Here is a 25381-nt window from a genome sequence, read left to right as displayed (position 1 = left end):
TGGGGAGGCTCGGCTGCCCCACAGGGCAACCGCACTGTCCCGGGCGGGGGGACCGAGCATGAGCCCACCTTGCTGCACGGCCGGGGCGGTGCAGAGCCCCGACGGCTCCGGCTGCCGAAGTCCCGATGCCCTGCCCGGCCAGGACCTCAGCTACCTCCACCGCCGCGGGTACCGGGGGAGCGGGGAGGGGCGGAGGCGGTGGCGGGGGGGCCCGTCGGGGCGGGCAGGGCGGGAGGGAGGAGCCAGCGCGGGGGCTGAGCCTGGGCTGCGGGATGGGGCGGCAGTGAGGGTGGGCGGGTGTGCGCCGACGGGGCTTTCGCCCCGCAGCCGAGCCGTGCCGAGCCGAACGGCGGCGAGCCCAGCTCCGCTCCGCTCCCCGGTGATGCGCAGCGGCCGCGCCGCCTGACCCTCCTGCCCGCTGCCATGGCGGCCCCGACCCCCGGAGGGGCGGCGGGGGTCCCGGCGGGGCTGCGGGCCGCCGCCTGGCTGCTGGCGTGCGCCGCGCTGTGCCGGGGCCGCGCCGCCGCCTGCCCGCCGCTGTGCGCCTGCAGCGGCACCACGGTGGACTGCCACGGCTCGGCCCTGCGCGCCGTGCCCCGCAGCATCCCCCGCGGCACCGAGCGCCTGTGAGTACCGCCGGGCTTTGTCCGCCGCCGGCGGGCGTGCGGCGGCGCGGGTGCGGGAGCCCGGCGGGGCGCTGGGTCCGGGGGGCTTGTCCTGGGGGAGCGTGTACAAAAGCGCATGGGGAGCCAGTGCGGGTGCCCCGCGGGGCTGCGTGGGCAAGAGCCCCGCGCGGGGTGCGGTGGGCGCTCAGGAGCCTGTCAGGAGTGTGTGCGGGACCCCGTCAGGGGATGCGTGTGCAAGAAGCTGTCCGTGGCGGGGGTGTGCACCAGCCTGTCTGGTGTGCAAGTGCCCACCGTGTCTCTTAAGGGCAGTATTTGTGCAAATGCCTGTGGGGCCACGGCCGCCCGCTGAAAAGGTGCGTGTACGAGAACCTGGTGGGGCGAGCGATGAGCGGCGTCCCGCTACGCGCGGGGCTTGGGTGTGTGTATGAGTGCTTGTCCAGGGAGTGCGTGTGCAGGAGCTTGTTGGGTGCGTGTACATGCATCGTCCCCTCCGTGAAGGGTGTGCAATAGCCCGTCGAGGTGGTGAGCAGTGTGTGTGAGAGCGCCTGCTGGGGCACAGTGTGTGTGCAAGCCTTTCTCTGTGGGTGAGGTGTGCAAGGGGTCCGGCATGCGCAAGAACCCACGCGTGCCAGTCCGTGTGCAAGCACGTAGAGTGGGGTTGGGATTGGAGCTGTGCCTGAGGGGGTGGGTTGCTCCAGGGGGAGCCTTTGTGCTGGGGCAGACCAAAATGGGCTGCAAGCCCCATGGCACCCATGGGCAGGTGTGACTTGTCACAGGATACCCGCACAGCTGGAATAGAGTTCTCTGAGGGCCCCTGTCACCCCAAGCCCCTACCCGTACTGGGCACCCCTTTGTCCCCGTGAAACCCTCCTGAGAGTGCTGCACATGGTGCTAGGATCAGGTCCCATTCCCCTCTGCTCCCCTTGGGACCTCCCCAGGGTGTGACTAGCCTCCAGCCATGCACACAGCTCACCCAACCCCACCAGTCCCCTGTGCCTGCACCTCACTGCTCATCAAAGCCCTTGCCAGGTCCCCAGGGGCCATGGGGGGTGTCCCTGGCTCTCTTGGCTGGACCCCCATAAAGAAAGCTTTTCTCTCACAGTCACGGTCCAGCTGGCTGCTTGGGTCCTGTGTCACCCGCTGAGCTCCCCCGAGCAGGATGGGTGCCTCTTTGCTGCTGCCCCTGGCTGGGCAGGTTTCCCTGCTGGGGATCCTGTGCCTGCAGGGAGTCCCCACCCCAGGGAGAGCAGCATGAGCTGACTGTGTCGAAGCCACTGCAGGTGGCAGGTTCCTGGTATGCAGGTGTCCCCTGTCCCAACAGGAGAGCAAGGGTGTCCCCAGCCTCTCAGGTGGCCCATCCCAGGGACTGCAGTGGAGCATAGTGACACAGTAGCCCTCTAACCCTGTCCCTGGGGCCAGGCTGCCCCTACATCCCTCTTGCAGTGCAGGGAAGCGTTGAGCTGCTGCCTCCTTGGGCAGTAGAGCTGATGGATGCATCCTGGGAAGCTACACAGGGGTCTCCTGGCCCTGTGCTGTGCTGCTTGTGGCTCCTGGAGTGTGAATGTGCCCTTTGCCTGCAGCTGGGCAGAGACCTCTCAGGCAGGGACTACAGGGAGGGACTGCAGGCAGCCTTGCAGCTGCCAGGGCTGCACCCAGCATGCAGCACTGGGAGCTCTGTGGGATACCACTTCAGAGGAGTTTTTTCTTCTCCCACCATAATTATCCTCATACAAATGATTACTACCCAGCGCAGCAACCAGGCTGCTGTGAGCTGCCATCCCATAGACCTGGATTCTGAGGTCTAAGACAGGATCCCCCTTTCCTCTGTGCCCAGAATAGGGGTAAGGTTTGTGTATAACTTGCACCAGCCCTTTCTGCCTTTCAGGGAGCTCAGAGGGCTCCTCAGCATCAGCTTTCCATGCACCTGGGTGCAGGATGCTGGGGGAGTGTGTGCATTGAGCCCCCACCTCTGCCTGCTGGGCAGGTGCTCAGCATGGCTCAAATGAGGCAATGCTGGAGTGGGCTGATGGAGGATGCCCCTGGTGGGTGTCTCACTCCTGCCTTGGCAGTGGGCCCTGTTTGCTGTCTCCTGTTTCTGCCTCCACTGATCTGGTCCTCCATATCCACGCCGCCCAGCAGCATTGGGTTTTCTGTATTTTCATGCAGCTGGTGATGCTGGATCTGCTGGCTGGGCTGAGCTAGTCATGCTGCTCTCTCATGGGTGTTGTCTATTGGATAACTACTTCCTACTGTGTTGCACACCCTTGCAGGTGCTTGAGGGTGTCTGTGCAGAGCAGGTCTGTCTCTGACAGTGAAATCCTGCTGTAACAGCTCTTAAGTGAGTTTGAGTTCCCTGTAAAGAGGCTGCAACCTCACAGTCTCCAGCTCCTCCCCGCTTGATGGAGTGAGATCAGCTAGCAACCACAGGAGGCTGCAGCAGGATCTGTGCTCAGGACTTGCTCTCTCCAGGGGCAGGCTCTCTGTGGGAAGTCATCAACCTCTTATCAGTGCTCTCCACTGCCTGCCTCTTTTCCCAAACCTCGAGATGCACAGCATGAGCAGTGCCAATCTTGCCATGCATCCCACAGTGCTGGTGAGCAGTGCTGTCCCTGCTGTTGTATTTCTCACCTGTTGCATGGCAGTGCAGTGTTTGGAGGCTCCAGGCTTTCTCCAGTCTCCCACTTGACCTTCAGTCAAACCCCTGGACAGGGCAGCACTGCTGCTGTGGCCATGCCTGCTGGTGCTGCCAAAGTCACTGTGGGGGCTCAGTCAGCAACGTCCTGTAGTGAGTCTGAGCTCTGTTGCTTTTGAAATACACCCTTTCCCTTTGAAGAGGGAATTATTTGCCTTGCAGAGTCACTGCAGCTTTGGAGAATCATGGGCTGGGGAAAAATCATCTTGTCTTCTGCTTCAGGGTTTCCCATGAGCTGTCTCCCTGGTGCCATGCTGTTGGCAAAGGGTAAGGGCTGCAGACGTGTCTAGGATGGAGCATGAGGGAGGGATGGCTGCTCGGGGTGGTGGGGGAGACAGGACCCCTCTTCCCTTGCACCAGGGCACAGCACATTGCTCCTTAAGTGCCTTCTAGTCTGCAACCCAACATAAATGGGGGTTTATGCACCTCCCTCTGATTGGATCATGCACCCAGCAAAGAGGGTTTTGCTGCAGCAAGGTGGGAAGCAGCAAAGTCTCTGGGCACTTTGCATGGCTGCCTGCACTCCTGCCTACGCCTCTGGCAAGCGTGATAGAGCTGGTCCTGAAGGCATTGTAGGCAGGATGGGTGATAATCCTCCAGCACTACAGTGTTATCTGCTCCCAGGAGTCCCTCAGGCCTCAGCCACCAGAGAGAAGGGCACAGTTCTTGTCCCCGTTAGCTTGCTTTTCTTTCTTTCTTCCTTTGAACGTGTCTCTGGAGAGCACGCTGCCCTGTCACAGAGGTGGGTTGATATCCCCAAGCCAGCAGGATCAGTGCAAATTTGCCACTATCAAATGGCGGCTTCCAGCCCAGTTCTTTGCATGTGGGGGATGAATTGAGTGTAATGGTGTTGCACTCGCTCCTGCTTTTGAAGTTTTCAGCTGACAGCTGAGAACTGCCCTACTCACCCCTTTTGCCTCCTCTCCGATGGGCTGAACATCCCCCATCTCACCATGGGCTGTGCAGACCCCCTCTCCCCTGTATGAAGGGAAGCAGAGCTGGGTTTAGGCGTCTCCATCACTGCATCCCCTTTGGCTCTGGCTTTTCCTTTCAGGGTCCTTGGCCTCAGCATTTCATCAAGGTTTCTGTTTGCCTTGTTTCCAAAGTTGGGGTGTGCCTGTGCTGAAATGGGCCCCATCTAGGCTGCAGCCAGCTCTGCCACCCCCTGTCTGCATTGGTGAAGACAAGAGGCACTGAGGTCCAGCCTTCGGGTATGGGAACACGATGCCAGGACAGCCGCACCTGAAGCACACTCACATGCTGCTCAACCATCCCCTGCCAAAATTCCAGCAGTGAGCTCTTGTTCAGAGCATGTTTAATTCATTCACCTGCATCTACCTCTCACCAGTTAATCAAAATGTCTTGCAGCAGCAAAGCTGGTGTATTGCAGCAGCACTTGTGCATTCCACACCAGCTGTTGGGCTGCTGCTCCTTTCCAGGGCTTTGGGGAATGTTCATTCTTAGGAAGCACCTCAAGAGAGTCCACCTCTCCCTTTCCTGGAGTGCTCGGGCAAGTTTGCAGTGAACAGACTAGTTGTAGAGGGACTTTGCAGGCTTTGCAGAGTTCTGGGGCAGGATGCAGGACCTATATCCAGACAGAGCAGTACTTGGCCGGCCCTGCTGCCCTCAGTTCTTGGGAGAGGCAGTGCTGGGCACTGGGAGGATGTGGACAGGCTTGGGAAGGCAGCCTGCTCAGCCCGCTGCAGTGGCTTCCTTGGGAGCCTTCCTGGACAGAAGAAATTTGCAATTCTATTCCAATTTCTCCCTTCAGCTACGTCCAAGGCAGATGCTGTCTATATATTGCCATGGTAACGCTGCGTTCTCCCTCTCCATGGAATTGCATGCTGGAAAAATATTAGTTTAAAAAACTATGTGGTGTTTGTATTGACTGAAGTCGAGGCTGATAGCAGAGGATCTATTGTCCCCTGGTTGAGAAAAGTCACCAGTAACAGGCAATAAAGCTGGGTGAATTGGCCTCTGGTGACCACTTCTCACCCCACACAGCAATTGCTTCTCTATAAACCCTTCCCTAGCTCTGTTTTATTGCATCCTTTAAAACAGATATTTTTGCCTTAAATGTGCTGCCACTGTGGTCCTTCAGAGTGATGCACTGCTAACAGCAATTCCTCGCTGCTGAGGTGGGAGCAAGGAAGGGGAATTGTTTCAGCTTTAATTCCGGGTCTGTGATGTGCACCTTCAAACGCCCTTGCTGCTGTCCCCAGAGCCTGCAGCCCCACGGTGAGCTGGGCACAGTGGCAGTGGTGCCAGTGCAGGATAGCACACAGAAACAGTCTAGTTACAGAAACCGACTCGTTACAGGATGTGCATTTGCTTTGAGTTTCATTCTCCCCTACTTCATTGTTTTCTACGGAACTTCCAGCCGGGAGAAAGAGCGACGCAGATATAAAAGGCCAAGGATGCATGAGACACCCCCGAGGGGCAGCAGAGCCCACAGCCTGAGGGAACAGAGGGGATTTGGGGTGCCACGAGGGTGGTGGGGGCAAAGAAAGGGTGTCCTGTCCAGGGAAAGGTGTACAAGCCCATGACCCTGCATTGAGAGGGGCTTTTCCTGTATTCCTGCTCCAATTTGCTCCCTGGGAACCTGGTGCAGGCGAGCATGCACAGGAGAGCAACGTGGGCAACCAGGGGAGCCTGTCTTTGTCTCACTTCCAAGTCCTTCATGGTTCCCTGCCTGCTCCAGAGGTGCTTAGCCCCACAACACATCCTCTTTATTGCTACTGAAATAATCTTTCATAAAACCTGAGAGGCAAGGAGATGGTTCTGTGCGTGTTTTGCTGAAAAGCAGTAAAAAACCAGTTGTGCGTTAGCAAATGGCCTCATCCCTGGGGATGTCAGACCCAGATCACTGCTCCCTGGCAGGCTTCCAGCGTGAGTAGCTCCAAGGCCAGCTCCGGCAGCTGGCCCCTGTCCCCACTCAGGGGACAGCCGGGGACGGCTGCAGTGGCAGGAGCGGTGAGGGGAGCAGAGGTTTTCCAGGCTGCAATTAGCAATGTGAGCACTGAGAAGGATAGTTTGCAGGCAGGTCCTTAGGGCTGCAGCACTGCTAGAATCTGTAAGGGAATGAAGTGGGATGGAGGGAACCTCTCCATGATGTTGGTGCGGGGTCAGTCCCAGGCTGTCCCCTCTGGTTCCATGTCAGATCTCCCTGCCACATTCAAGCTCAGAGGCTGTGCTGACTGTCTGCTTCCCTGGCATGCATTTTGGATGCACTTGCTGCTCAAAATAGCAGAGGCAAGTGTCCTATGGGGGAGAGAGGCTGCTAGGAGGAGGAAGATCAGGAAAAAGGGAAATTAATTTTTCAAGCGATGCAGCCAAGGAGCAGCCCTGGGCACCAAGAGTGAGAGAGATGCAAGCTCCTGGCCCTGGACATTTCTTGGTAAGAGGAAGCCCTAGGTCCCAAATGGGATGCACCACGAGACCCAGCTGGTCCAGTATTGAGCAGGCACCTATAACCAAGCACTTCAGGTGCACTTGTCTTCCTAAACCAAGGAGGTTTGCTGAGGAAGATGCAGGATGGATTGGAACTCAATCTGATGAGTGGCAGGATGAAGCCTAAGGGCTGGGCAAACTCCCCTGCCCTGGAAAGCAGATGAGCTAGGGCCCAGCTCCTTACCAGGCTACTTAGCACAGCACAAAAAGCCAAATTTTGTGGGTATCCAGGCTGTTTTCTTGGCTGTCTCAGTTTCCTCATTTGTGAAACAGAAATGACCTGCTGCCTTTTCTCTCTCCCATCGGGGCTGAGGGAGGTTATTTATTTATTTTTAACCTGAAGGTGACACACCACAGTGTGCGCGTAAGTGTAAAGCGTTCCCTGACTGTGAGTGGCTAATGGCTGTGGCATGAAAACCCCAGAGAGAAGTCAGGAGAACAGAAAGCCTTCCGGATCCTCACTGTTACTTCATGATCGATGCTGTTTGTAACACTTAAAAATCTGTCGTGATGATAACCTGCTGTAGTACCTCGTAAAAGCTTACAGAGCCTCCTGCGCTCTGGGGGCCAATGCTGTGCTTGGGGCCGGGTTCCCCTTCGACTAAGGGCAGTGATGCTGAGATGAGCACAGCTGCTCTTGGGGCTCTCCTTGCTGGGCACATCAGCCTGCAGGCATCTGATAGGGGTGGTGCTGGCAAGGCATTTGCTCTGGGGTGTTCAGCATCCTTAAAGGGACTTTGATGAATCCTTTGGGCTCTTTGCTATTTTTGAGGGGTCTGGTCAGAACAGGGATGGGAAGGAAAAGGAGGAGAAGGTGCTGAGCCCCTTGTGCAGCTGTAAGCCCAGGGTGTGGGTGCCCAGTGTCCCCTCCCCAAGCAGCGGGCAGCAGCACCTTGTAACCCCCTTGTACCTCACATGGAGTCAGCACCCAGCCATGCCCATATGGGCTGCAGGGAGCTGGTGAATGGGTTGAGCATCCCTCTCTGCCAGTGCTGGAGGGGACCAGCTCTCCTGGGACTGGGAAAGGCTCTTACCCTGCCTTTTGCTGCTTGAGCAGCTCAGCAAGCCTGTGCTGGGACTCAGTTACATTTAAGCAGCCGGGTGAAATCTTGAGAAGACTTGAAAAATGCAATAAAAGTGTAGGATGAAAGGTTGCAGCTGCTCTGTCCCCCAGTTCTGAGCACAGGGGTCAGTCTGGGGTCTGAGCCTCATCCATGTTTCCATGAGCTGTCTGCGTGATGGGACACAAGTTGCTTATGACAGTTGCAGATGCCACCAGGCTGGGAGAGATGCAAGAGGGCTGGAGACGGGGCTGAGATTTTGAAGTGGGCTTGGTGAACAGGAAGAATGGACTGACAGAAAGGATGTTGTTGCCTGCAGACTCAAGGAAAGTGTTTGGTGGGAGCACAGATGTGGAATGGGAGCACAAGCAGAGGGGGTCCTGCCCCTGCACGGCAGAGAGGCCCCAGGGGAGGGCTATGCCCCTGAGGCTGGGGGCTTGTTGGGGTGAATGGGGATGGGAGAGCGGCCTGCGTGGGCAAGGCAGGAGCCTGATCTCTGCACCATGGTGGCAGGCAGGGATGGGGTTCATCTGCAGTGAGAGGGGTTCAGGTCAGAGTTTTGTAAAAGGTCCTTGAGGCAGGAGCAGTGACATCCTGGAGCAGGGCACAGGGGAGTGTCAGTCTCTGTCCCTGAAGGAGCAATGCATGCATCTGCCTGGATTGATGGAGGGTGGCAGAGGTACTGCTTGGGGTGCATGACCTTACAGCCTTCATTTCTCCGCTTCCCTGATTGTTATCTGGCACTGCTGGCTCCAGCTGGGGTCAGGGCTCTGGGATGAGCTGCTGGGAGGGGAGCCATGCCCTTAGGGGCTGGTGCTCCAAGCCATAAGCAGGAACGGCAGAGCAGTAAAGAACTTGGAGGGAGGGACATGTTACATGAAAAATGGGACTGCCAGCCTCGCTGGCACCAGGGCAGCAGCAGCCCTCAGACTAGGCACTGCAGGAGCACGGATCCTCCTCTGCCAGCCCCTGCAGTCACTGCCTGGGCGCTGCTCTATACTGGTGCTGGCAGGGCTGGGGTACATTTTGCTGCTTTTGGGTGCAAATGCTGGGATTCATCTCACAGAGTTTCCCTCTGCTTTCTTAAAAGCAGGAGTCCAGGGAGCACAGCGGTTATGATTTCTGCCTTGGTAGGAGAGTGGAGCGGAGCTGAGCCACAAGGACAGGAGTCACGTGTGCGCCGAATAGCTGATGCTTTGCAATGGAGTATGGATAGTGGGATTGCACTGTCTGCTTCTTCCCGCTCCTGATAAATCAGTGCCCAGGGAAATATCACTCATGTTGGCTGTATTTAATAAATTAACTCTCAGCATTTGTGCTCTCTGAGGTTGTTACTGAGTTACTGTAGCTCCAAACCCTGCAAAGGGAAAAGACACATTAGACCCCCTGGGAATGGAATAAGCCATCCAAAGCTAGAAACCAAATATAAACCCAGACTATGCAAATCCAGTCTAACGAACCCTGCTACAGCACAGACATCCCATCTGGGAGTGGGATGATCCACAAGCAATGCAGCAAAGGGACTGCTTGTTTTAATGACTTTCCTCTTCCCAGGGCAAAATGGGAAGGGGGGTTTCTGAAACTTGAAGGTTGCAAATGAAAATTCACTGTCTCACCAGTGGCAGTGTGAGATTTGGGGTGCTGGGGGGCAAAGGAGGACAGCCTGGATGAACTTGAGGATTCTTTCTCCTGTTAAACCATTTGGATTAATATGGAAAGAGCACACCTTGTCTCTGCTTTCAAGTCACAGTCCAGAAATGCAACCAATCCACGGGGCAGCTCCCCAGACACATCAGTCCTTATTGAAGCTCTGTTCCGTGGGGCAGGGCAGGGTGTTTCGCTTCACTAGGAAAGGGCATGGAGGCAGCGGGTGAGCAGCTGATCAGCAGGGATCTGGCTTTCTGGGCACTGCAGACTGTAATTTATCTCCATGAGGAACTGAAGGGGTTTTAGAGGGGAAAAATGTCATGAAGTTAAATGGCAGTGTTGCCTCGGCATCCTTACAAATAAGCTTTACCTGCTGTTCGTTCCCGTCTTGGTTGCAAAGGCCATCATTTACCTGAACAAAGGCATGGAGGGATGCTGGGAGCAGTTGTCAGGGAGCACGCAGGGCCAGTCCCCAAGGGAGTGGGGCTGTCAGAGGGCCCTGGGATACTGCCCCACTCGGGAATTGCCACCAGCCTCAGTGCTGGAGTACCCCAAGGTTGCTCAGGGAGCATGCAGGCTGGGGTGGGCTGGGTGGGCAGCACAGCTGACCCCCAGGATAGCTGGTCCTACCTGGTCCTCCTGGTGCTGAAGTCTTTGGGTTCTGGCTGCACTGTCCCACAAGGTGCCTGGGAGAGAGGACAGAGCCTGGTTTTGGCACATGAAGGGACTGGCCATGACCAGTCCATGGCTCTTTGGTGTTTCTGCTTTGCCTGGGCTCTACCTCTGGCTAAGGCTCTGGGATTCTGGTACTCTGAGAAGCCCAGAGAGGTCCAAGCTCACCCTGGACTTTGCAAGCTGATGTGTAGGTCTTGGCTTTCAGGTTGGGCAGTTTTAAATTAAGCCTCTCTGCTCTGTCTGTCTGCAGTACCGGAGGTTTCCAACTTCTATTTACACATTGCAGCCAGAGTAATGTTAGGTATGTTTAAAGGAAGGTGACATGGGAGTCCTGCTGGGAACCCTCCCTCACTAGGAGCTTGAATGAGTGCCTGGGGAGCTTCCAGGCAATCTTCTTCCAAGCAAGAAACCTTTAAGAAATTTGGAGAAAACGAATCCTGGGGCTGGGGTTTCTCCCTGCCCTTAGCTGACCCCCGGGCTGTGGCCCATCAGGTGGGCAACACGTCTGCATGTACCAAGCCACCACATGTGACAAATGAGACATGTAACTCACACCCCAGTGCTTCGTGCCTGGGACTAACATCCTGGCCAGAGCTTTTGCTCCCCGGGAGAGGGTCAGGACTGAGCCCTGCAGGGCACATCCTTAGGGGTTGGAGCCCCAGTGATCCTGCTATGCTCGCTGAGTGCTGGCCGTACAGGGAGACGGAGGAGCCGTGGGGCTGCAGAGCCCGAGTGTGGGTTTCAGTTTAATCACTGGGGCTGAGGAACCTCTATTCATTCCCGCTTGCATTCATCTGTGTCCTAGTAACGTGCTCTCCCAACCTCCTTCCCAACACAAGCGCACACGGCTGGATAATGGCAGGAGCCCGGCAATCTTTGCACTGAATAGCGGTGTAATTACGAGGCTATAATGGCGAGCTGGAACTCATTAGCCATTATCAGCCGTTTCAGCAGGACAATGACAGCACCCCGGGGTGCGCGGCTGCGCTGGGTACAGCCAGCAGCCCTACGCGCTGCTCGGCGGCCCGAGGCCAGCCTGCCACTGACCTTGGCCCCTCGAATGGCTGCAGAGATTGGTGGAGGGAGGCTTTAGTTCTGGATAGGAATGACAGACTTTGTATTCAGCCCCTCGTGTGACACGGGGCATTCCTGCTGTCAGGGCTCAGGAAGTTACAGAGCCCTGGGTGCTGGAGTCCTGCCCAGGCACCCCAACCTGCTCTGGGGTGGCACCCTCCTCCCTCTTCCCTTCCCTAGCAGCTCATCCCTTCCTTGACTGCCTCCCCCTCCTGTAGTTTGTTTTCCTCTTCATTTCTGTGTCTGAGTTCAATGCAGACAGTGGGTCTCCAGCATGGGAGCCTTCCCCAGCCCTTGTGTTCCCGTGAGCATGGTCTGTCCCCAGCGCATGCCGTGGGCAGATTGGCCTCATGGCAAGGAGCAGACACTGCTGTGCTTCATGCTGCCAAGGGGGAAGACTCTCTCCTGCAATGGGGGGTTGCACAGGGACCCCTGGCTCTGCAGAGTGCGGGTCCCAGGGCTGATGGTCCTGCTCTTCCTACAGTAATCACATCCCATAATGCGGAAAGACACGGCAAAACTAAGGCTGTGAGGTGCAAATCTCTGCAGCTCCCAGCTCGATGTATTTTAAAGCTGGATAATCCTAGCAGGGGCATGCTGGAGAGCATGGCTGGGGAGAACTGGGGTAGGTATAGCTGGCAGGCTGGGAGCAGAGCCCCTGCCATGTGCATGTCCAGCAGTGGAGCACACAGTGTCCTGGTGCTCAGCAGAGCCTGGGCAGGACAGATGTCATGGGGGTGTGTAGGCACCCCTTATTTCTACCAGCAGGGAGAAAAAGGAGGGACAGCATCTCTCTTCTGGCTGGATTGGCTGTCCCTGTGCTCACCCAGGGCTTTTGCATGACAGAGTGATGCCACAAAGCATCTTGTCCTGTGCAAGCATCTCTTGGCAGGTGAAACTTGAAATGTGGCTTATTTTTTGGGTAGGGTGTGAGATGGCTGCACACTGAACTGGTTGTGATGTGTGTGGGTGTCTTGCAGCTGGGTATTTGGAGGGATCCTGCTGTTCTGGGGGACATTTGTTCATTTTCTTATTAGCCCTGCCTTCTCTGAGCAGCTCTGTATGTTTGGGATGACCCTACCAGGTGTTTGCTGCATTTCCAGAGCAGGGTGACATGCATCAAGTCAGGCTTATTTCATTGCTGAGGGCTCTAGGGCTTCTCTCCCAAGGGGGGCATCCATCATGGGGACAGAGGGAGCAGGACAGCCCCTTCCTCTTGTTGCCGTATTATCCATGAAAGATGGCAGTTTACACACTACTGGCCAGCCAGACTTCTGTGTGCCCAGCACTGCTGGCTGTTGAGGATGAGGATCCTCTCTGGAGCCAGTGGCTAGCCCGGCCATTCCTGGTGAGGGGCACAGAATTGCCTCTGGCACTGCTGTCCTTTGGGTCCTCTCTGCCATTTTTTGGGAGGTACTGGGGAGGCTCAGTGCCTAGCCACCTCCTGAGCGCTTCTTTGCTGATTTCTGTCTCTTCTCTCTGCAGGGAACTCAATGGCAACAACATAACACGGATCAACAAGAATGACTTTGCTGGGCTGAAGCAGCTCCGCGTCCTGTGAGTTTCTGATGAGGGGTTGCCTGCCCCGACCTTGGCAGATACTGTACTTGGCTTGTGGCCCCTCCTGGGGCTGCTAGAGATGGTCAGCCTCTTGCTCAGGGCATCTCCCAGCAGGGCTGGAGGGTATTGTGTTGAGCTGAGTATGGTGGGCTTCCAGCTGGAAGAGAGAGGGGTGAAAGAGATTGGGTTGTGTTGAGGGGATAGTGGGTGAGGTGGTTCTGGGTCAAGAGAAGTGATGGGGGCACTGGGGACCACCTTTCCAGAAAGCTGACCCCCTTCTCTCTGCAGGCAGCTGATGGAAAACCAGATCAGCACAGTGGAGCGTGGAGCGTTCGATGACATGAAGGAGCTTGAGCGGCTGTGAGTGCCTGGGCATGGAGGAGGGTTTAAGGGGGGCTACTGGGTTTAGTTGCAGAGAGCATCCTTTCCTTTTTGCCTTAAACGTATTGGTGCTGCCGGACTTCAAACAGCTTCTCTTCTGCATGGCAGCAGTATTTTACAGTGTAGCAAGCAAACCTATTTCTGTTTCTATAGATCTTAAAGTCTTTTCTGATGCTTTTGAGGTGAGGAGCAGGTTAAACAAAAATCATTTTCGCTGTATCAGCTGTCCTGTGTGTTAGCGAGGGAGCCCTAAGTTCTGGTCCAGTACTCAGTAAAATAGCTCAGCAGTTTAAAAATCCCAAGCTGCTTGAGCAAATATGAGGAGCTGAGTGAGCAGCAGGTTAAGAGCGCAGTTAAGCAGCAGTCAGCAGTTAACAGCTTGGAGTCCTCTCTGCATGTAATTACAGCATTGTCAGTGAGTCTATTAATGCCCCGTTGGTTGTCCCCACCTGGGAGTGTGGTGGGCGGGACAGGGGTGTCCTTGCCAGGTGGGATGCTCTGCTCTCTTGGCCCCCTGAGCGAGCCAAAGCACCCAGCTGTGCCTGCCGCAGCCGGTTGGGTTGCAGGTGGGGTCATTGCTTTGCCCCCCCCAAATCCTGACCCTTTCTTCTTTCCTTGCAGACGGCTGAACCGCAACCAGCTGCACACCCTGCCCGAGCTCCTCTTCCAGAACAATCAGGCGCTCTCACGGCTGTAAGTACCTTCTGTGCCTGTGGGGCTCCCCTGCCCAGCGGTGATGTGGGCTCACTTGTGGGACTGCATGGGTTTTGGAGGGGCACTGATGTCCCAGGAGGGTGCTGATTCTGGAGAGTTGTGCTGGTGCCTTGTCCCAGTGATGGCTCAGCGTGTGGCAGGGGAACGCACCCTGTTTGTGTGTGACTGGAGCATGCAGCATGTCAGGAAATTGGCTGTGACTTGCAGAAGACCAGAGACTGGCACTGTTAGGGATGTTCTTGTAGTGCATGGGTATGTGGCAGGAGGTGCTGGCAGTTTGGGCAGGGTCTGGCATTGCAGAGCTGTGCCTTCACAGTGTCAGTTGCAGAGGTGCTGAGCTCCACAACCTCCTCCCTGGGCGTGGATCACAGGCTCTGGAGTAGGGTGCCCTTATAGGCTAGACTAGGTTGTCATGAAGGAAGGGTGAAAGAGGATGTCCCTAAGGGGGTCACATCCTGCATGGAGACCTCTGTAGGGTACAGAGAGCCCCACAGCTCTGCTCAAGAGCTGCCTTTCTGTGGGTATCTGGGGAAAGAGGCAGAAGCCGTGCCTGGGGCAGATCCAGCCCCTCATGCCTGCTGCCCCCACTCCACACTGCTCTGCCTGATTCCATCCCTGCTTGTTCCTCTGCACCCGCAAACACCCCCAGGGACTGTCGCTTGTCCGGAAAGCCCCAGCTCCACAGACCTCTCTGCTCTTCCTCCCTCTGTGCATCAGCAGGCTGCCTAGAAAGGGCTGCTGGGGTTTTGATAAATATTCTCTTTTCCATATTGGCTTTCCCTTGCCTGGGGCTGCTTTGCTTGGGCAGTGGTGCTGTCAGCAGAGCCAGCATTGTTCAAACAAAACATTTACAGGCTCTCAACTATGTCAGGCACCATGTATATTGGGAAGGGGACTGTGAGAAGGAGAGGATGTGTGCCAGACTGGGGCTGGTGCTCTGCATCACTCAGAAAAGCAGCTTACACCCTGTGGCTGATTTGCAGTGCATCAGAGCAGGGTGGTTGTAGCTGGGACACGAGCTTTCTGCTTACTGCATCTTGTATCTCCATTTCTCAGCAGTGAAATGAGGATGCCAGGTCCCTGCTGGGTCAGGGCAGGAATGGATGAAATAGCTGAATGGGCTGAGACATTTCCAGGACAGGCATGGCCATGTTGGGGCCAGGCAGCCCTGCCTGTATGGGCAGGCTGCGGCTGATTTGTTTTCTTCCGATAGTGCAAGGGAGTCAGTCCTGGAGTCCAGCCGGAGGCAGTGTAATGAAGGGTTAAAACGCCGTGTGGGTTGCCAGCATGGGATGTGTGAAGTGGTGGACAGGCGCCAAAGATGGGCCTAGGTAATGGCAGCTGATAGCACAGGCGTTCAATTAATTATCAAATGGCATTTGTTGAGCTCAGCTGTGCAATATCGTGGCGCCAGCAAGGGCCCATCCTCCTCCAGCCACCCATTGCATAACAGAAACACAGGCAACAGAGTTATTTTCCAAACATCAGTGTTTCCCTTTTAATCTTGCCTAGATTTTAATACCAGGCTTTTTCAAAAAGCAAACCCTAACAATTGATCAGGGAGATGCAGAAGGGCAGCTCTTGGGGGGGCTGTACAGTGTGCTCCTCCACAGCCCCCGGGCTCGTGTGGATCCAGGGCTGTACCACGGTGTGCACGGGGCTGTACACACCCTCACACCCTGTGCACGGGACTGTACATTCTGCCATGGGTTGAAGAGGGCTATGCAAGGTGCTCCTTGCAGCCACCTCGTGCTCAGGTGCATTTCAGCCTCTTCCTGTTGTTTTACTGCAATGTGTTAATTGTTTGAAACCTATTCCCTGTCTTGAAGCTCTTTTCTGGCTGTCTCTGACGTGGCAAACTCTGCCTGGACACCAGCACCTGGAGCTTTTTTTGCACAATCTGGGGCTTTGTGCACAGGCTCAGACTTTGCAGCTCCTTTACTGTAACTGGTCCTGTGTCTTGGTGAACTCTGATGCTCACTTGGAGCAGAGGATCCCTGCCGTGAGCTTTGTGACTGGCGACAGGGGACACACTGAGCCACTTGCCACTCTCCTCTGCAGCACATTGCCCCACACTCAGTGAGGGTAGGAGTGCAGCACTAGGATCTGCCAAGGTAGCACATCAGGAGCCACTGCCCTGAGTTCTGCATTTGGGCAGCAGAGCCCTGTGTATCAGAGGACCTGCTGCTCCCTCTCCTTGATGCTGCCTGTTGCTGAGGTGCTTAAGGATGTTTTGGAGGGGGGGGGATAGTGGGTCAGGGGGTGCCTGAGGCAGCTAGTCTAGACACATATGCTGGCTTAGCACGAGGTGAGATCTGGACGAGTGCTAGTCCAGCCGGTGCAGGAGGTCATAAGGACACTCTTAAATTGCTGCAAACCTGGGTCAGGCTACGGGGATATGAGTCAGTGGGGAACAGGTTTAAGCTAAATTGAAATCAGCTTGCCTTGAACCGAAATTGGAGCCTCCCCACTGGGCTTTGCACTTATTTAACTGCTGAAATGGATCTGGGGTGGCCCCACTGCTCAGTGACCCCTCCCTGCCCCAGGAGCAGTCTGGGACCCGTGCTGGTCCAGGAAGAGAGGGTTCTTACCAGAACCGTGCTCTTGCAAATCCTGGTCTCCAAACCATTTCCAGCAAACAGAGCCTGTGCAGGCTTCTCCTTGACCTGCCCACTGCAGCCACCCATGGCATGCTCCTCAAGTCCCTGGAGTCCCTGCTAGGTCCTCATGCCCTCGCAGCATTGTACTGGGAGGTCTTGAATTAGCAAAAACTGTCTCAATGAGTTGGGTTGGGATCTGTTTAGTTGGGAAATGAGGCTGCCAGGTGGAAGCTGAAGCAGAAAGCCAGGGGTGGATGCAGGAACCAGTGGGAGTTGCTTAGATGGGTACTTGGATGCTGGCCTGGATGCTCCAGCCTCTTCTAGATGTAGTCTTGATGCACCTCTCGCAGCACATCAGTAGCATGGCTACAGATTAAGGCAAGTCTGTTGAATTAGGGATATGTGATACCGATAAGAGCAGTTTCCCACTGTACCTTGAGCCTGATGAAAATCTCTCATGAGCCCAAGAGGAGGCCCTCAGGCTCGGGTCAGGATGGAGAGCTGTTTGTCCACCTCCTGGGTCTGAGTGTCAGAGCCTAATCCACGTTGGTGGTACTTTGTGGTCTCCCAGCCTGGCTCGAGCTGCAATTAGTTACTTGGATCTTGGCTATAAAGAGCATTTGTGCATTGGGATAATGGAAAGGGTTGGAGTTAAACCTGATCCGTTGGGGCTTAAATAAACTGGGAAATGGCAGGAAAGGGCCAACAGAAAGCAAACCTCAAATAACGGCATGGGGGAGGTGAGACGCCTGGAGAGGAATGTTTTCCCCTTGGAATTTGGGAATATTGAGCTGACGCCTGCCCGGAGCCTGTCTCAGTCTGAGATGGTGGGGTGGGGGGGCTGTGCCAGCACCTTGGCAGTGGGGCCAGGAGGCAGGGGGACGCTCCGCATGGCCTCCCTTATTTATGTGCGCCACAACGAGCGGGTAACTCATTAAGCAGCCCTGTTGGCTGGAAATGGTGCTGATCTGAGGTTTCGCTGAAGAGCGCCTGACCCCAGTGACCCATTCTCAAACTGGGTTTAATTAAACTGTCAGCACCGGACGGAAGAACAAAGCATCGTGTGCTTGGGGGGGGGCCAGGGTCCCCCGGCAACTCACTGGGGAAGAGCACATCTCCTGCGAGGTGGAGAGCTGATAAAAAATGAATCTTTCCTTCCATCATGGATTACCCAGGCAAGAAGGTGACCTCTGCTATTGCAGTGCCCAGCGCTGGTCCCCAGTGCGCCACAGCCGTACACATCTTGGCTCAGCACCGGTGCCTGGCATGCCAGGAGCCATGGTAGACCTTCCTTCAGCATCTCTCCCAAGCTGGCAGGAGTTGTTTTTTTTCTTGGGTTTCCCTTCACAAAAGAGAAAGCAAGCAGAGTTTCTCTCTGCTCCCTTGAGAAGGATGGGGGAAAGATGGGAGAGTTGTTTTGTAGCACTCTCTCCCTTTTCTGCCCACCTCCCCTTAAAACCTCCTCCTGTTTCTAAGCCCCTTTGGGGGTCCTGCATGAGGGAAGCAAGGAGGAGAGAGGAGTCTGGGATGGCTGTAGCAGCAGGGTGAGGACAGAAATGCTGTGGGCGCATCATCAGGGAGGCAAAGACGTGGGCTGTCGAAATGTGCTAAAGGCAGCCAGGATGGCTATAAATAAATGGTTTTCTCCAAGGGAAGCCGAGCGGATGCGAGGGAAGAGAGAAGCAGTGGGTGCTTGGCTGTGAGGAGCTCTGGGGAGATGCTCCTGCAGGAAAGCTGCAATCCCGGATGGATGTATCCCCCCAGGAGCAGCTGCCCAGTGGTTTCCCTCAGCAAAAGCTACAGCAGCTGCTCCATGCTCAGACAGAGTGGGAGCTGAGAAAGGGTGAGCAGAGAGCGTGGAGGGAAAAAAGTCTTGTCTTCTTCCTTCTGAAGATTTAGGACATGGGCTGCAGACTGTCAGCTCCTGTCGGACCCATGCCAGCAAAAATGGTGTAGGAGATGGTGCCACGTCCTAACTGGCAGCCAAGCCCAGGGGGAAGGGCTGCGGTGCTGCTCTGCTGTCTGTAAGGGCAGGGGCTCCCTGGAAACAGCATTAACATCTCAATCAGGGCTGGTGACTTTCTGAGCCAGGGACATGTGAAATGTTGTAGGAGCTCGGGGGATTGTCACGCTCCTGTGAGACTCTCTTCCTGCAGCCGGAGCCTGCAAAGGAATAGCAAGGCTCTACAACTACCTCTGTCTGGGAGTTGACAGAGGGACCAGGGGTATTTAAAGATCTGGGTGACGATGGAGTTCTGAGCTGTTGCAGAGAGCACTGCAGCTGGGTGTCCTGCCTGGGTAGGAGAGGTGATGTTATGGTGAGCTCTGGAGCTAGTTCCTCGCACCACCACTGAATTTGGCTAAACCCAGCCCTAATTGCCTTTAGAAAAGCAGGAAGAGAAAAATAGAGGGCTGCTAAATAACTTGAGAAAATGCAAATTACATCCTTCAAGAAGGAGAGGATCACAACCACACGAGAGGAAGCTGTGAGCTGAGTAGTAGCAAAACAGGGTGACAAGTGAAAAAGGAGCTGTCACAGAAAGGAATAACAAAACAGGCCCCGCTCAGATGGGGCTGGCTGCGCGTAGGAGGTGTTGCTTGCGAGACTGTACCAGTGACCATTCCTCTTGGGGCTGCACTGGGAAACCCCCCAGACAGAGAAAGGAGAGATGGAGAAAAAAATGTGTGCTCGGCTGGATAAAGGAGTGGTCCCATGCCCCACAGTGGGTGGTCGTGCTGGTGCCAGGTGGGCGGTGTGGGTGTCAGGTGGGGACGCTCTCTGAGGAATGCATGTGCCACAACTCTGCTTCCTTCCCAGTGTGGGGGACTTGCCTGAGCCTTGGTTTAAATTTAATGGGGGATTTTCAGTGCCTGCCTGCCTGGCTCCCTGAAAATGCTGCTGTGGTGGTGGGCTGGCTCTCCTGTGCCAGACACCCACCCAGTCATCCCACGGTCACTCCTGTGGGGCTCTGGCTGAGGTTCACCACCTCCAGCGAGGTTTTGTGCTGGCTCTTTAGCCAGCGAGCTCAGCTAGTGCCCAGGAGCCTGCGGCCACTGTGTGGGAAGGGGTCTGTGGGCACAGCATTGTGTTTTCATCTTCCCATGCTGGAGCAGGGTCGCTTTGGTTCCCTGGGCACTTGCCCCTTTGCTCTTTGCACAGATGTGTGCGTACTGGTGTTCTTGTGCAGAGGTCTGTGGTCCAAGAGCAAAGTGCCAAGGTCAGAGCAGAGAGCAGCTCCCCTGGAGCAAATCTCCCTGCTTCCCGTTCCCCAGCATCCCACATTTTGTCCCAGCTTCCCCTCCGGCAGCATCCCCCTCCCCTTGTCGGGTGAGGGCCAAGTGTCCCTGCTGTCACCATGCCCACGTTTTGGACTCTGGGTGCTGTACCCCCTCATGCTCCCCAACAAAGCCCCTTCTGTCAGGGACAGAGTAGGGCTGGGGGGGGCGGGCTGGGATGTGTCCCCCCGAATACCAATGAGGAGGGGGAGTGTGTTTACCCCTGTAGCCGGGGGTAGGGAGGGAGCTGCCGAGTCTGTATGCTGCAAGACCCCCCCCCCACCAGCCAGGGGGAGGGGGAAAGGGAAGGGAGGCCTCTCTGCAGTCCCCGGGAACAAAGAGTCAGTGTGGCTTGTGACAGCTCTAAGGAAACGCAGGAAAACAAATGTGCCACTAATAGGTGGGGAGGTTACCTAGGGAAAGATGCTGCCAGGCAGGCAGGGGGCCAGCCCCCTCCCCGGCGGGCTGCCAGGTGGCGAGAGGCTGTGACTGGCACCCCCACTCTTGGTGGAGCTTGGGGGGCTGCAGCAGGGCCAAGCTGAGGCAGGTTGGCATGTCCCTGCACTGCTGGCCCATGGGGACAGCACCCTTATGGGTATCTCTGGTGATTTTGTGCTGGGTGCCCCTGCTGGGAAGTAGCACCTTTGTGCAGAGAGCTGCTCACTGCCTGCTGGTTCTTCCCCTTCTTCCTCCATTGTTCACATGCCACAGACCTCAGGTTTTTTTCAGGGGGGACACAATAAGACTCCCTGGGGGATCCTGAATGCAGACAAGCCTCAAAGGCTCACAAATTAAACACTTGTTTAAGATCTCTTTATTTTTAAGCACTTCCACAAGCTTTTCGGGACCTGACTTGCAGTCTCTGGAGGCAAAGGAGTGCTGGGGTGAAGGTCACTACTATGTCCCAACCTGCAGATGAGCAGCCTCCCCCTTTGCTTCCCACCATCCTGGGCCCCCTCCCACCAGAGTGATGCTGCAGCCCTTGCACAGGGACGCCCCGGCTCTTCTGCACCATTATCCTGCCAATGAGCCAGGGCTGCCAGGAGTGGGCATTGCCAGACAGCTGCCTGGAGATAATCTGCCCCACTCCCTCCATGCACCCTGTTGTGCTCCTGACCCATGGCCAGTTCCAGCTTTCTGGCTGTTGAGACGCTTCCAGGGTTTCCCTGGCAATGCACGGGGTCAAGCTCTGCTCCTGGGGCTCCCTCCTCAAGCCATTGGCTCTTCTGGACTCATCCTTGGTCTTGCTTTGGCTTCAGGCTTGGATTTGGCTTTCATAATGTTATTAAAGCAAAGGGGTCTGTGGTAAGGTGCAGCTTTCATCCCCCTGCCCCTTTCAGCAAAGCCCCCTCCTCTGCATGGCATCATGCAGAGCATCCCTGCCCAGCTCCCCAGCAATGCACTGGCAAATGGGAATTTGCAACCCATGGGAAAAAGCGATGAAAAATCAAGTCTTCTTACTGCTGGGCAGCAGTGCTAATTACACAGCTATTAAAACACAGGGGAATTATTTATTCCCTCTCTGGCTCACAGCTCATGGCATGCATTGTCCCACATTCAGTCTTTTGCCACCTTTGGTTCCCTGAAAGAGTTAAAAGAGCACTCGGAGGAGCTGATCCCTTTGTCCATACATTTTGAGTACGGAATAAAGGCATTTCTTTCCTCCTGTTTTCACAGCTCAAATAGTAGAAGGGTTCAAAGTAATATAAAAGAACCACGAACAGAATTAGCCTTTGGTAATCTGACTCCCAGAATGTGGAAGAAAAAAGTCTTATGCAGTGATTTGAGGCTAAGTTATAACTTGGTACCCCTGCACTTGTATCCACAGACATGTGGACTTGCAGAGCCATGTAAGTAACCTGTGTTTGCTGGTTGATTCTCCCATGGGTGGGTGCTGGACCTCCTCATCTCTCTTGCTGGGACTGCCATGAAAACAAGCCGTCAGCAGTTTCCAGAATGGTGCCTGTGCCATGTCCCTTCTCTGCTGCTCCCGAGGGACCTGTGATGATTGTGGTATGGATAGTGGGTCATGTAGCATGCAACCTCGACACCAGCAGCTTGGCTTGGTGAGCTCCCACTTCTTGCCCAAGCAGGCTGCCTGGGATTCTGTATCCCCTGCTGTAGGTAGGTAATTTTCCCCGTGCTAAAGTGCTGTAAAGGCCAAACAGGTGAGTGTAAGTTGGGAAGATGCCCCTTCTCACACTCAGGGGGTTTTCCTGGTGCAGCAGGGCTCATAGGCATTGCCAAGGGGAAGCTGTCCCCTGCCTGCAGGTATGGGCTGAGGGCATCCTGGTTTGGCGAGCACATTTCCCAGTGTGTGTCGATCGACACCTGTGCATGAAGAAACCCTGCTGGCAGTGTGTTGGGAGTGGGTCTGGGGAGGTGGGGATTCATTTTCCAGATTCTCATCTGTGTTAAATTATCATCTCAGGCTTATCCTCACCTAACCAGCAAGATGCTGGTTGGGACCCCCACCACCCTGCCAGAGCTAAGCAGCATATGGATTAGGGGGTCTTACCGGCTGCCTCCCCTGGCCCCTCCATGGTTGTTGCACCTCCCTTTGCCCCCAGAGGCTTTCGTCCCCATTTGTGTCTGTATTTCTCTTCAGGATAGGAAAAGCTGGTTTAATTTTTACTGCTCCCAAGGGAACTGTTGGTAACTGAAGACATCCCTCTGTCTTGTTCTCTGTAAACTGGGAGTCAGGAAATGGCAGGGATGGTTTAAAATGGTTTCCTCACCCCTTCTTCTGCCTGCTCCTCTGATGGGGGATGGCATTTAGGGCAGAGCTTCTTGGAGAGAAATAAAGTTGCTCAGACTTTTTCCAGGCCCTGGGGCTGGAGGAGAGATGTTTCTCTGGGAGATGCAGGTGGGAAGAGCTTGACCGTTCTCTTGAGTGTTTGGGAAGTGGTAATTTTGGGATCCTAGGGAGGAGGAGTGAGGGGTGTTAGCCATATTGCACTGACAGAGTATTAAATGTGGAAAGCACAGGAAAAGCTCCCAAAAAGTGTCTCTCATCCCAGAGCTAGGAAGTTCTCCAGCCCCAAACCCTTCTCATGGCAGAACTGGGAAGGGGACCTGCGAGTCTTGGCCCTGTGTCCCTTCTGCACTGTCTTCCCATCCCTAGTATGGCTCTCAAAGGGGCTTTTGTCTGACTAGGAGCCCCACAGGTGGATGGGTGCTTCATATCCCCTACTTTACCCCTGGACTGGGATGCTTTTTCTCAGGGCACCATTGGCCGGTTGCTACGCAACACAGGCTTGTGGGTTGCCTCGGCAACAGGGGCCTGGGGATGTGGGTTGACCCTATCATGAGACCCTTTTAGGATGTTTGCCTGGGGTTTGGTGAACCTGCTTGCCGTGGACTGGCGTGATTTGCTGGTATGTGCTGGTCCAACGCAAGAATGATGGAAATGCAAAATGTGTGGGTTGGGCTGTAGGTACTTGACATCAAGGTTTTAACCCCGGGGATACTCCATTGCAGCTCCTCTCCATTGCACAGCCAGGCTATTACTGCCCGGCAATTAACACCAGTGCTATTAATTACTAATCATAGGGATGAAAGTGGGGTGTGTAGTAGGAATGGGGATCTGTGCTTGTGGGGTAAACAGGAGCAAGCAAGTGAGGAGCAAGCAAGGAGGCTGGCTGCATTCCCAGGACTCGGTGGTGTTTCCAGCTCTTGCTGTCTGACTGGAGGCATTTCCACCTCCTGGTGTTGTCATCCCGCTCCATCTTGCTTGTTCTCCTCCCCACGGGCGCAGCATGTTGCTCATTCCTGCATCCTACGATTTCACAGCATCCCCGCAGCCGGGTGTTAATGAGATTAGACCCAAGCTTTAAGATGTCTCTCTCTATCCTTTGCCATCCAATTACACAGCCCGCATGGTATCTGATTGCCTGTGAGAGGGGAGGACTGGGGCTGGCTGGGATGGGAGGATGCAGCTGGTCTTTCTGGGTATCAGCCCTGCCGTGCGGAGTGGTTTTCTTTCTTTCCTTTTCACTCTTTCTTTTTTTTTTGTTATTCCCCCGTTGGCTTTGAGCTGCTTCGTTTGGCTTTTTCATCGCTTCTCAACGTGGCGGCTGGGCAGAATTTGTTTAAATTAACTGCTTGAATGGCAGCGTTTGTGTGTGTTGGTGGGGGGGAGCTCAGACAGCACCAGAATGGATGAGGGGGATTAAAGGTGCCTAATGGGCTCCAGATGGGCATCCTGGACTGGGAAACACCCCCGCAACCCCAATCCCAGCTGGGGGCTGCTGGTAAGGAGCTTGGGGCTAGGAGCTGGGATGCTACAGTGGGTGGCTGCCTGTTTCTCCCATGGCAGGACAGCTGCTCCAAGCATGTGCCTGTGGGACTGGGGTTGCCCTGAAGCTCCTGGGGTATTGCGGCTGCCTCTGTGCTGCCCAGCTGAGGTGGGGTGAGCAGGCACATGCACTGCAGGAAGCACTTTCCCTGGCTGGCCCTAAGCACAGGGTGCAGCAGGCTCCACTCTCCCTGCTGCAGGCTGTGGGGAAGTGGGGCTTGGGGATAACTGCTGTGTGAGTCCAGCTTTCAGAGGTGTCTCACCTCCATCTTAAGCTGACATTGCAAATGCAGCTTGCTGCGGCAGCACCACTGGAGCAGCAGTTTCTGCTCTGCAGCCTTGGTTGTAATGTGAGGAATGATAATATTTAGTCTTTGATGCCCTCCCCCTGGCCTCTAGGGTAGCTTGGGGCACTCAGTCCAACTTCCCCACCGATGCAGACATCAGCGTGGTTTTTTCATATTTACAGATGGAAAGCTGAGTCCTGGAGACAGGAACTAAATTGCCTGCATGGCCCTGCCATTTGCATTTCCCAGATCTGTAGGGGTTAGAGACATGATGACAGCCCTGCCTGTCTCTCCAAGGGCTGTGCCTCTCACTGATGGCCAGAATTCTCCTCCAGACCTGCTACATGGTGCCAGAGCTGTGTGTTCACAGCCTGTCCAGTGGCAGGGCCAGATTGGAAGCACATCAATCTCAAATGAGATGAAAAGTATGGGAGCAGAGGGCTGCTGGGGAGCAGTGGCACTGGTGGGGACTGCAAGGTCATTGCTTTTGAGTTTTATTAATGGCTGAGAGCAGGACCAGGACACAAGCTGTGAGCCAGCTGTCTGCTGGGAATATCATCTGTGCTGCAGGACAGCACATAATTTTGTGGGAGACTTCAGATTTTTAGGGGAGCAGGTTACAGAAGAGCCCATCAAGTTTAATAGAAGTGAGCATCACATGGGACTTCTTCCTATTGAAAGCTGGCAAAGCCCTGTTCCTGGTGGGCACGACCCTGCTCACCCCAAAACAGATTTTTGTGAAGGCAGTGGTTTGCTCTGGTGTGTCTGGCTGCATCTGAGCAGATGGCTGAACCAGGGGATGAGGCAAGGCACAGGAGGGAAATCCACAGCAGCACTCCCTATCCATAAGAATGGTGGCAGAGGAGGGTCCTGTCAGGGTGTCAGGAGAGAGCATGGGGCAGTTGGGAAGCACTGGTCTGCTGACTGGCCTCCATCCTCTGCTGACCCTCAACCGATGCTCTGCCTGCCAATCTTCCCAGCCCATCCTTGGCCCCACATCCCCCCACCCCCAGCTCTCGTTTCCTTCCACAAATATTGAGA

At 55.4% G+C, this 25381-nt stretch overlaps 1 protein-coding gene across 1 annotated transcript in view; it reads left to right on the top strand.

Moving 5' to 3' along the window:
- Positions 1-280: 280 nt before the first annotated feature.
- The window catches only part of SLIT1 (slit guidance ligand 1), a 61885-nt gene continuing 36784 nt past the window's right edge, over positions 281-25381 (top strand). The window contains exons 1-4 of the mRNA XM_032695216.1: positions 281-626; positions 12711-12782; positions 13074-13145; positions 13788-13859. Coding sequence (XP_032551107.1) covers positions 424-626; positions 12711-12782; positions 13074-13145; positions 13788-13859 — 419 coding nt within the window. The 5' untranslated portion in view covers positions 281-423. The remainder of the gene's footprint in view (positions 627-12710; positions 12783-13073; positions 13146-13787; positions 13860-25381) is intronic.

The sequence above is a fragment of the Chiroxiphia lanceolata genome, chromosome 8 (assembly GCF_009829145.1).
Source record: "Chiroxiphia lanceolata isolate bChiLan1 chromosome 8, bChiLan1.pri, whole genome shotgun sequence".
NCBI lineage: Eukaryota > Metazoa > Chordata > Aves > Passeriformes > Pipridae > Chiroxiphia > Chiroxiphia lanceolata.
The sequence above is the reverse complement of the archived record's forward strand: the minus strand, read 5'-3'. Positions and strand labels throughout refer to the sequence as shown.